The sequence below is a fragment of the Phycodurus eques genome, chromosome 5, assembly GCF_024500275.1.
Source record: "Phycodurus eques isolate BA_2022a chromosome 5, UOR_Pequ_1.1, whole genome shotgun sequence".
NCBI lineage: Eukaryota > Metazoa > Chordata > Actinopteri > Syngnathiformes > Syngnathidae > Phycodurus > Phycodurus eques.
The window spans coordinates 2,964,471-2,976,968 of record NC_084529.1 but is presented as its reverse complement, the minus strand read 5'-3'; the positions used below and the strand labels follow the sequence as shown (position 1 = coordinate 2,976,968).

Genomic DNA, 12,498 nt, shown 5'->3' with positions numbered 1-12,498 from the left:
CACGTACTTCCTTTAACAAGTTCACTAAATTGATTCTGACAGATTTAGTCCGCAAAGCTGCAGCATTTCTGCTCCGTTCAAACTGAGAACATTGAGGTCTTGCTTCCATCCCACAACCAATGTTTGAATTGCTCCTTCTTGGAGTCCAGGGGGAACTGCAGGACCACACAACCCTTTCCTCTTACAATGGACAAAGGCATCGCAACTGAACTGGCCAACTTGTGTTATAACCTTAACCGAGAACGAAGCGAAGTAGCCTTCTCGCTTCCTTAATGAAAAGGCAAATTATACCATCTTATTGAAATTTGGGGAGCGGGCAGGGAATTTCGGATTTTTGACAGCTCAGGGATCTTTGCACTGTGTGCCCCTCTTATCCATAGTCTTGTTAATCCTATTAATATGAAGAGGGCCAAGAGCCCGAGAGTGGCCGCAGCTTAAGAGCCATCAGCCTGCATTAGCGTTTGAAACACAAACCCACGTCTAGACCTACTAAGTACTTAGACCCAGGAGTCAAATCGTCGGAGGTATCATGATGGCAGACAACCTATAGCCGGTATTTACCAATCACCTCTCCCTTGGGGAATGCACAGAGCTGACGCAACAGATGTGCCACATTATTGGATATAAATCCCCTTAATCTCATTTTGGTGGTCAAAGAGCACATTAGAGCAGGCATTTTCTACACACTGTATTCCTTGGCAGCGTCAAAGCTCTTCACGCATTATTGAGTAGCCGCGTTGAATGTCCGCTCTGCTATACTGACCATGTGAAGGATTTACTTGTTGGACGATCCACTACAGCATTGCTTTTTATTTCCATTTAAGGCGATTACTATCACTGTGTGCAATTCCGTCTGCGTGCACAACTGTACATCTGGGCTCCTACTACCACATGAAGTATTAGGAGAGATAATCTGTTGGCTTTTAATTAGAACACATAGCAAAGAGACTCAAGAACACTTGAAAGAGGACTAGGGCTGACATGTTGCACCGTGCAGTCGGGTTGATCTGTTACGCTTCAATCCACAGAAAGGCAAGCTCAAAACAATTCTACACATGGCCTGTTTCTCTTCCTACTGCACACCAGTCAAATAATTACAAAGCATCTGATATATGCAGTTTTTTTTCTGGCTTGGTTTCAGCACAGCGAGGGATTTGAAGACGCGCCACGCTTGGTGGCTGCCCATGAGCAACTTTCAGCCACACAGGAGGTCGTGGGCCACCAATGTGGCACATCACAAAATCAGTTGAAGTACATAAAATAGATAGATATTTATCTTCATGCCTCAGCAGACTGCCGTTTGTGCTTGTAATCAAGGGAAGCTTGTTAGGATATCCTCAGGTTCAGACTATGTGATTAAGTCCACATCATGTTGTGTCTGTATCATGTTTCTCAGGAGTCTAGACACCATCTGGAAAATCCACTGGTATCAGGTGAGTATGATGCCTTGTCAAAAATGTTCGGGTTACTGAGATTACAAGGTGTTACTAAAATGCTCACCATTAACCTCCTACTCTTCACTCACAAAACATGTTTGGGATGTGACTGAGGTGACTTGTACAGCATCTGATAGATGTCACATAACATGTCTGGAGTTAGCAATTTTTCCTTGATTTTATTCTTCATATCCTTCGTTCTGTCAAATTTTATTTGTCGTGTCTTACAATAATGGCGAGTTGAACGGTATTTGAAACTTAAATCTAAAACAACAACAACAATATTTTTCCATCATGGAGTGTTTTGATCACTGCCAATTTACAAAATATATTTCATACAAATTTTAGACACATTTGTTGGCATTGTTAAGTATTGCACTTAAAGGGACAACAAAATGGCCTGTTCTTAAGTACATTTGGTACGATCGTGTGTGTTGTATGCAAACATGTACAAATCAGACCTATTTTGGGTTACTTGAAAAAGACGTGTTTTTCATTAGAATGAATGTCAAGAAAATAGGCCCCAACCATAAACCCTTAACCGCTACGAAATTGTGGCAAAGTCGAGCATTTTAAAGGGAAAATATATTGCAGCATGTTAGTGATTTGTGAATGGAGTACCCTTAGGACACAGGCACACAACGTACCCAGGCACAGTGATGTTCATGTTATGCAAAATGTTTTGTTTTTGTTTTTGTTTTTAATGATTTCCTACTAGATTCTGATGAAAACATAATTGACTATTATAGGTTTACATTGCGCTCAAAACGGATTTTAAATGTTGATCATTTTGAAGTGCTGCTGTTTGTTCTTATTAAACCAACCATGTTTCTTCACTTTCTTGTTAATTTTTATTGCATGGTACAACTGAAGGTGCGTTTGTTTGGACAAATATAATGATGACAGCAAAAACAGCATCAAATAGTTTATTTTACGAGCTGATATCTAGCCCTTTTCCATGGTTTTCTTGGGAATACTGGGAATAATCACTGGGAATACAATTAAGCTTAAGCATGTCAAATAGCACATACTGTAGTCTGTTCACTGCCTTGTTTGCGGTTGGGTCCATTCCCTATCCCCGCGAATAGTGGCGCTCACTGTACATACGTTCTCCAGTTGCAAATGCATATTGTGAAGGTTTTAGTTTTTAGTTTTCTCAGTATCGCCTGACTTAAAGGAACGCAACACAAAGTCTTAACCTTTTTACAATAGCACGGGAGGTCAAAACTAATAGATGTGAACTTGATGAAAGTGAGGGAGAAAAAGCATTGTATCTTGTCGGTGGTTTCCTGACCTATCCATGAACTGAACACATGTAAAATTCGAAATCCTTATAGAATTGTAAAAATGCCATTGGATCTTGTTAACAACCCACAAACATATGAAAGTCCCTTATTAATTTAAGTAATTCAAGTTCTTTTCTACCCAACTAGCTTACCTTGTATTTGCGGGGAGGATGAAAGCTGCTATTTTTTACCCTTGCAATAAATTTGTTGGAAAATGGAGCTTAGGAAAATGGAGCTGCAATCTATTTGTGGTCATAGTCTGAGTAAATCTTTCCAGGCTGACTTAGGGAAAGATGGTCACACCAGCAGTATCAACATAACAGAGAGTCATCTTTTGCTGTGAGATAATTAAACCACACTAAATTGCTTACCTCTTTTGTAATTATAAGGCAAAGTTAAAGGAAATCTGTGAGGTCAATCAGAATAAAAAATTTAAGGAAGGACTTGATTGAGTTGTCATCTGATACTTGTGAATAATCAGTAAGGCCTCTTAGCCTCATCTAAGGCCAAACATAAGTATTCCTGTGTTCTGTTGTGGAAACTGAATTTTAGGTCATTCAAAACTACCACCACCATGGTGAAGATTGGCCAAAGCTAAGAACTAACCATTAGTATATAGTTGGGAAAACTACATCTAACATCAAACTTCTGTAATAGAGTTAATTTAGAGGAACTAGTCAGTATATCTACAGGGCTCTCATTTGATGTGCATCCCGCATCTGAGACTCACAAAAATAAGCAGGGATGCATAAAGCACGGTGAAACTGCGTCCACAGGTGAACAGCATTGCTTACCCACGTATGTGTGTGTGTGTGTTGCTGAAGTGGTTCAGCGAATCACTATCCACTAAAATGTCAGCCAGTACAATGTCAGCCAGTGCAATGCGAGCCAGTAGCCAATCAGAAGCAGAGTAGAGCGGGTTATCGGTCCATAAATACAGAGGTGGGTAAAGTAGCCAAATTTTGTACTCAAGTAAGAGTACTGCTACATGACAATAATGTGACTCAAGTAAAAGTAAAAAGTATTCCTCCAAAAAATGACTTGAGTCAGAGTAAAAAGTACACAGTGAAAAGACTACTCAAGTACTGAGAAAATCGTGAGTCACTTGTTGTTTTTAATCAGAGCATGAACATCAATAAAATAAAATAAAAAATGCAAATGTGCAAATTCTGTGTGTGCGAAATTACCACATACCCCAAGAGATGCATGTTTTACAGGGATTTGTGATAAAATAGGGCGAATGTGGGCTAATATGCAAAAATGGTTCAGTTGTTAAGATTTGTTAAATTGAAATATGTAAACTTGTTTGAGACTTAGGCGGCACGGTGACCGACTGGTTAGCACATCTGCCTCGCAGTTCTGAGGACGGGGTTCAAATTCCGGCCTCGCCTGTGTGGAGTTTGCATGTTCTTCCCGTGCCTACGTGGCTTTTCTCCAGCCACTCCGGTTTCCTCCCACATCCCACAAACATGCTTGGTAGGTTGACTGAAGACTCTAAATTGCCCTTAGGTGTGAATGTGAGCGCGTATGGTTGTTTGTTTCTATGTGCTCTGCGATTGGCTGGCGTCCAGTTAAGGGTGTACCCCGCCTCTCGCCCAAACATAGCTGAGATAGGCTCCAGAATGCCCGCGACCCTTGTTAGCATAAAGCGGTACAGAAAATGGATGGTTGGATGGATGTTTGAGACTTCACTGTTATGTCAAGATGCCAAACAGACCACACACCCCTGGGACTCTTTCACTGGGTGTGGGGCCTCTCAATTATTGCGACAAATAACTCATGAATATGCGAATTGCTCGTGGATCCCCTCACTCATCCTCTCGTCCTATAGACTTTTATAATTTACATAGTCAATCCCACCACACTTCAGTTTTACAGCCGGGTTCACGATCCTTGTCCTACATGCTTCTTCTCCGGTCCTTGTCCTGTTCGAGCTTGTCCTGTCCTTTCCTCACAGGGTGTAGCACTACAGCCCCATTCAGCACTCATATTTAATGTTTTCATTGTGGTTTCTCATCATGTTTACAATTACTGCTCTCTCTTTCGTCTTCGTTTCCCTCTCGCCTCTAGAAACTTTGTTCTGTTCGATTCTGATTCTCAATAAACTTCAATTATAATACTAAGAAACCACAGCGGAAGCTTAATAACTCCCCTGTGACACAGTAAAACCGTTTCGGCATAAAAGGGATACAGATCTTCCATTCTGCTTGACCTAACAGCTGAGCAGGACAAAAGAAAAAAGAAAAAAAAAAGCTGCCAAACAGAAAAGGAGAAATTGTAACTTCTTTTACTTTTCTGAAGTGAAGCGCTTTATTGGAACACATAACTTTCTCTTTTTATTTATTTGCTCTGATTGTGAAATGCAGGCTTACTATTATTTAGCAAATGAGAGCATATTACACAGCTGTGCTCATACTATATGTTAGATTACCAGGGCAGAATTTGTAAGATGTGTACAATTCTTTATTATGCTCTAATATGATTACAAAATCCACAGTTTCATTTATTGCGAAGGTTTTTGAGAAAACATATCGTTCTAAAAAATGTTTTATCGTGGCAGGCCTAAACACATATTGAGAGAGAACAAGAGCAATGAATAACACAAAAATATTGTACAAGCAGTTTAAAAAACAGAGTAACAACTGTAAAGAAATCTACAATATAGTGGGACCGCTAGGCAAGTACCGTGATATAGCGGAGGATTACTGTATCTGTATTCCGTGAAGATAGGTTGCAGGGACTCATTTTTCCAGGGATGGGACTCATTGTTTCCATAAAATGTGCATCCCGGGACACACATATTCTCAAGTGTAAAATGATCTACGCATCGATAAAGAATTTATCATGTATATTTGCAATCACAACTACATGAGATCTACATGATGTCTGTGACATCTGAGACTTCTGATGTCTCCTTCCTGGCAAGAAAAAATATTCAATAAAGCATGGCTCTTTTGCCTCCTCTTCATCCACTTCATACCCTTTCCTTTAAGCTGCAGAATGAAGAAAAACAACACAGGACCATCTGTAGGCAGATGCTGGAAGATGGAGCTTGAGGCCTGAAGGCTGTGGGGGTATTCAGATAGATTCACGGCAGACATGGAAGCGTGAGGGAGGAAGACAGAGAGAGAGGGAGCGAGAGATGCAGGCAAGACAGTAATTACAGGGGGGAGAGAGAGAAATCCAGACCGGGAAAAATGAGGAGATGGTCAGACTGCTGGGTTGCCGCCCTTGGGCCCTCAACAGAACCACAACCCTAACCAGCCCATCCTTCAATATAGAGTTACAGACCACTGCCATGACACGAGGGGCCAAGGAAGGGGCAACAACGGATACAGATGAGCATTGTGGGTATTCGTCTATTCTAAAGGTGCACTGTGGACTGGAGGGACTGAATCCACAAATTAAAAAAAAATTGATGCTTCAGATGGACTGCGGTAGGTAACTCAGAGTTCCATCCATCCATTTTCTTTCCCGCTTATCCTCAATAGGGTCGCGGGCTGCTGGATCCTATCCCAGCTATCTTCGGACGAACGGCGGTGTACACCCTGAACTGGTCGCCAGCCAATCGCAGGGCACATATAAACAAACAACCATTCACACTCACATTCACACCTACGAGCAATTTAGAGTCTTCAATCAACCTACCAAGCATGTTTTGGGGATGTGGGAGGAAACCCACCCATGCACAGGGAGAACACGCAAACTCCACACAGGCGGGGCTGGGATTTGAACCCCGGTCCCCAGAACTGTGAGGCAGATGTGCTAACCAGTCGCCCACCGTGCCGGCAACGCAGAGTTCATCCTCACTAATAAAACCAACGCACTAAGGCCCTGCCTTACAACTGTCCGACCACTATGCATGACCACCGCTGCCAAGCCCGCAACCTTCGCAGCATCCTTTTACAGTTAAACCTCACCACATCGCATGAAAAAATGAGGATGGTGCAGTTCAACACATCTATCATCAGTGCTTGACAGGGAACTGTAAGAAAATGAGAACGTGTGGCTTGAGGCTCTGGGTATAAAATATTCAGCAGCTCAAATGGAAATCACGCATTCACCTTAGTGAAGCTGTGGATCAATTGACACGTGAAATCTTGCCGATAGTGAGCTAATACGCTGCAGTATTTCAGTAATTTGCAGCATCATTATGAAAAACAGGAGGAAGATCATCTGACCTATAACAACAAAAGTCCTGTTTTTATTTAATTTCTCATTTAAAAAAAGACCATTCGAGCAACACGTTTTCCTCATGTTTTTGATATTCTAGCTGCTGCTGGTTACTAGTGTGGACTGAATGGGTGGCAACAATGTGGAAATGAAATGCCAGTATTGTGAGATAATAGCCCATCAGCAATATACATTATTGGGTGGGAAGAAAATAAATAAATATATATATATATAAAGGAGGGTTTTTTGGGGGGGGGGGCAACAGTGAACTTACTTCAAAATTTTGAATTATGAACTATGAACGGAACTAGTTCATTTTTGGAACGGTGAATTGAACTTTGAAGTAGTTCGCATAGAAAATGAACTTTCCCAACACTGCAGGTAGGAAAGAGAAAAATAACAATAGGCAACACTTTGTACACAGTAAATCTCTCTAAGTGTTTACATTTTCAAATGATCATTTCTATAATCACAATGTCCCTATTTTTAGAACAGGCCCATGGGCTACTTGTTCGGTCTATGGGGGCTGCCTGCCATCCACGGGCACCATGTTAGTCACTCCTGTTTTAGACTCTACAAGTGTGCAGAATGTGGCAAGTGAGTTTTTCTTTACTGTGACCTTATGGGAATGCATCAGATTGCTTCAGATCAATGTGTAACCAGTCGACCCAACTATTGATGATACTTGTGTGACTTTGGTCCAACTCAATGCTCTCTTTAAACACCTTCGTTACTAAAAGAATGACAATTAAGAAAGCCAAAAGCTCATTTTGCATTGTAGTGCCAAACTGAAATTTGGTGTGTTGCAACACGTGTTCCTTGTTGGAAGTCTAGTCACACTAGAGGTGTCACAATTAATCCTAAACTATTAATCCATTAACAATTAATTGGTGATCAATTTAATCAACAATTATTTTGCTAATCAAATAATCGCTTTGAACCATTGCTTCACTTAAAATTGTCCAAATCCCCTGATTTCAGCCTCCCAAATCTCAACAGTAAATATTCTCTGCTTTTTGTAGTCCTTCATGAAAGCAGGCTGATTATCTAAGACATTTGCAAACATCTGCTTTAACTTTGTAAAACTATGATCAATATTTTTGCCTATTTCATACATGTTATGGACCAAACCAGGAACTGAATCATTATCAATTCATGGAAAAAAAAAATAGTCACTTTAATCTATTACCAACAAAAATAAAATATTATTATTTGCAGCCATAGTATGAATTTGAGGCTGACGCTTGACTCCCACTCCCAGAGAGACTGAACCCATCCCCTCCCAATCCTTCCCACTGCCACAGAGATAGGTCCAATTCCATCCCAGTCCCAAGTCAAAGTTATAGAGAATCTCACTCCTATCCTTTTTACCTCCCATTTTTTCCCTTCTTTTTTTTTTTTTTAAACCTGTCCTAGCAAAAATGTCTGCCATCCGCGGGCATTATTTGCAGCCATAGTGTGGCCTTGCTGTGGCCTTGCATAATGGTGGATCTGTATGCCTTTGTGCTGGAACAGTTTGGTTGCACAACACAAATACTCCCTCTGCTTCTTTTTATATGTTTTAATTAATCTGATGTTTATTGAAAATGCAGCCGGGCAGAAAAAAGTTTTGGGGGACAGACAGAGGATCAGAGTGGACAAGGGGACTGACTAGGACCACCGACCCCCCCCCCCCCCCCCCCCCCCCCCCCCAGGAACCAGGGAGGTGCCCAGCCCAAGTGCCCTGACCAAATCATGTTATTAATGGTGAAATACACTCCCATCCAACAGGAATCCTGCGGGACCCGGTAGGAATCCCGAAAAAAATGTCAGCCTCTACTATAAATAATACTATATATATATATATATATATATATATATATATATATATATATATATATATATATATATATATATAACTGGCATGTAGTTGAACCTTAAGCTAACTTAGAACTGTATATAAAACTAGTAACCCTTCACATTAATTAGTACCCAAGAAGTAGCTCTCAGTTTTAAAAAAGGTTGGTGAGTACAACATCACTCTCTCCTGTGTATAATTCCTAATTGTTGTTTATTTGGTTTGGTTTAATCATTAAACTATACCAAATAATCAACAACAATCACTTAATAGCAGTAATCTGAAAAAAAATCTTTGCAATAAACTTCAATGCAAAATAAATTTTTACACGATTTACTGGATTAATGAATGGAATAATTGATTCTAAAAATATGTGATAGTGACAGCCCTAAATCACGCAGATATACAGTACACAAAAAACCCTGAACTTTGATCAGTAACTGAGTTAAACTGGTGTACTGATTTAGCCAGAGGCAATGGCACTGTCTGGTTCTGGGATCACTGTGACAAAGTATCCATATTGCATTCCTCTGAGTGCAGCTCTATTGGTGATATCTGCATTTCCCACAACTTTGTACATTTTTAGGCCGTACAAATCAATCTTGTCTGCAACCTCGAAGGTGAATATGTCATCATTCGCATAAGCGGCGTTCTCGAAGTTGCTTTGCATCACCAAATTATATCAGGCTTCTCCTCACACAAGCACACTATTAGCAAGTTATATCACCGTGTGGGTCTGGGAATGTTTTACTTTGACAAATTAGATAGCTCTGGCTCAGCCGCCTCTCCTTGCTGCTTTCTCACCACCAGCAGAGCCTGAGGGGACAGGAGACTGCTGCTAATTACGATCCGGAGTGCAACACGTGCTGTTCAAAACAGATAGCGCTGGATGACAGATAGCCTGCAAAGAACAACCTGTCAAACCTAAGAACACATCAAATAAAATATTGAAAAATTCTTGGCCGGGATTGCAGCGTTTGTGTCAGAGGCCCGGAATAGGCTGGATCACAGCTCAGGTGGCGATAAATAACCTCTCTTCACAGACTAATCAGGGCTTGGCATGCTGTCTTACACTAAAACTTTGAAATTCTGTTGGATCTCTCCAGCAGTCACCTTTCACCTCTCTGCTACCACTCTTTAACGGCTTTATGGACATTCAACATCTGTCTTAAACAGGAGAGCTGGATCCGCCTACGAAGCCTAGAATGCGAGTACAGCAAACACACTGCAGGGAAAGAAAAACTACACCAGCAGAATAACTTGCCCTGGGATTTGTTTTTCTTCTCGCAGGAAGCGTTCTATATACAGAGCAGTTAGCAGTATTGTAAAGGAATCATGGCAGTAGTTGGTGTGGAGGGTGTTAATGTCTTGTTTGTTTCACTGAATGATATCCTCGGGCTGTATTGGAATAGTGGTGGAACATATGTCAAAAATACACACGGCGTCGTTGATGCAAACTCGTAACGTTCCTGAGCTACGGCCAATATAGAAAGTGAGCATACAACATTCATTAAAATACCTTTTTATACTAAAAAAAAAAATAAAATTATGGGTATACAGTACATCATCAGAAAATACAATGTGGCCTTTACACAGTAATTATAAACTGAAAGAGGAAGCTGGATGCACGAGTACCTCCATTCTAAAAACAATACTTCAAGCCGTGTTTAATTTCATCAGAGCATTCAGTCTTTTTGGGGAGGAATCTATCAGCGAGGCACATTTTGACTTGGAAAAGTGCTCCAAATTTGTCTGACACAGGGGGAATCTCTTGTACACAGCCCTCTTCAGGTCGTCCCAAAGATTTTCAACTGGATTTATGTCTTGACGTGGCTGGGCCAATCCTTAAATTGAAATTCAGTTGTTGGTTTTTTTTTTGCTCAATGTTTTATTTTGTTGTTCAGTTTCAGCTCTTGTATTTAATTTTGTATATTTGTCTTGTTTCATTTTTAACCGAACTGAATTTGTTCTTTTTTTTTTTCAGCACTTATTCTGTTTTGGGTAGCGGGGTGAGCTGGAGAATACCCCAGCAGACTTTTGGGAAAGAGAGCACCAAACCCAGAATGGCGACTATTCAATCACAGGGCTCGTACAGACAGACAACCGCACACACTCACTCGTTGACCCCAGGGGTCAACGTAGAGTCTTTACCTATGTCTTAACCTAACAAGCAGGTTCTTGGAATGTGGGAGGAAGCCAGAGCACCCGGAGAAACTCCACACAAGCACAGGGAGCACACCCTTTGCCAACACCACACAGCAAGGTCGGAGCCGAGATTCTAACTCAGAACCTCTCGAAACCACATGCGCCACTAAAAATTCCACTATACAATATGTCCCATAATTTCTTTATATGTACTATTATTATTATTTTTTTTTTTTACAAAAACAGTATTTTAACAGGAATGTGTTCACTTCTATGTCGACTGTATATTTGATCAAACTAATGAGAATCCATGATATTAGCAATCACTTTGTGTAACCCACTTAAAAAAAAAACAAAACAAAAAAAACTGGGCTGCAAAAACAAAAGAGACCAAAGGAGAAAAGCTACTGACCTATATCACAGACTGTGCATGAGAAATAAATGAGCCTGAGGCAGCGACATCCACTCAGCCATCAAATATCAAACAGTGGTGCTTTTTCCTCTCCAAAATGATGGTTCCCAGTGAAGAGTGACAACCCAGTCTATTTTAAATAGATTGGGGGGGGGGGGGGGGGGGGAAATCATCATACTTGAGAGTTCCAGCAGGCTGCACATTGGAACAGTTCTGGGACTTGTTCTGTGGAGTGATTTGTTCTCTGAGCTCGATTATTTGCACGCGGTGAGGAAATTCTTCAAGACTACTTTACTTTCTGGAAAATTTAATACACAACACATAAGCATCACGCACATTACAGACCTCTCCTCTTATTGAAACTAAATTGGAGCTCGACCCTAACCAACTTTAACGAGGTTCAAGACCACGTCTGTGATGTATAAAGGTTTGAATAATTCAATGGCGGTCAGAATGTATCGTCTTGATGAATGAATTCCCTCGTCGTGCAAATGCAGTGTCTTGGAGTTGAGTGTGAGTGGCATGTGCCCACGCAAGTACCTGTCATCGTAGCAGAAATCCGCTCCCAGAGTGTTGACGTACAGGACCAGAGCCGCGGCGCTGCACAGCAATTCTGCAAACATCTCTCTTCGCCTGACGTGGGTCCAACAGTAGAACTCAAAAGAAGAATCAAAGATTGCAAAATCCCAAACGTGCGTTCCCCTCGCAGTCGCTGCCTTTGTCAGGGTGTCTGTGCGGAAACAAGTCCGGTTCCCCCCATCCTCGCTTCAAGTGCACCGAGTGGACACTGCACGGGTCGCGGCGTGTCTAACCCATGTTGGCTGAGAGGCGGAGAGCTCTTTATCTCGCTGGAACTTCGCCAAGGAGAGGAGGAGAGAGGAAAAAAGGAAGACAAAAAATCATGCAGCAGAAACGTTTAGTCAACGTGTGACGACGCGACGGTTTCACACGCCTTCCCTTCCACAGGAGGATCCGCACTCTTGATGCTGCGAGACCGCGGCTGGGTAGCCGCTGACCACAACTAAGCTAGCGGTAATGAAACTAGCAACTTCTGCTTACACTTTCAAAATAAAGGTAAGCGTTAGAAAAACCTTCCGCTCATGAACGGTAGTAAAATTAAATGTATTCGACAATAGTGCACATACAGCGACTTTAAATATGTAGCAGTCATACTGACAGTTATTACATTTTTTAAAAAATATATTTGAT

The 12,498-nt window shown here is 41.3% G+C and overlaps 1 protein-coding gene across 1 annotated transcript in view; it reads right to left on the bottom strand.

Annotated features, from left to right (window-relative positions):
• Positions 1 to 12,273, bottom strand: part of tmtc2b (transmembrane O-mannosyltransferase targeting cadherins 2b) — a 93,342-nt gene extending 81,069 nt beyond the window's left edge. Inside the window, exon 1 of the mRNA XM_061677188.1 lies at positions 11,830 to 12,273. Within this exon, the coding sequence (XP_061533172.1) occupies positions 11,830 to 11,912 (83 nt within the window). The 5' untranslated portion in view covers positions 11,913 to 12,273. The remainder of the gene's footprint in view (positions 1 to 11,829) is intronic.
• Between the last annotated feature and the right edge of the window lie 225 nt (positions 12,274 to 12,498).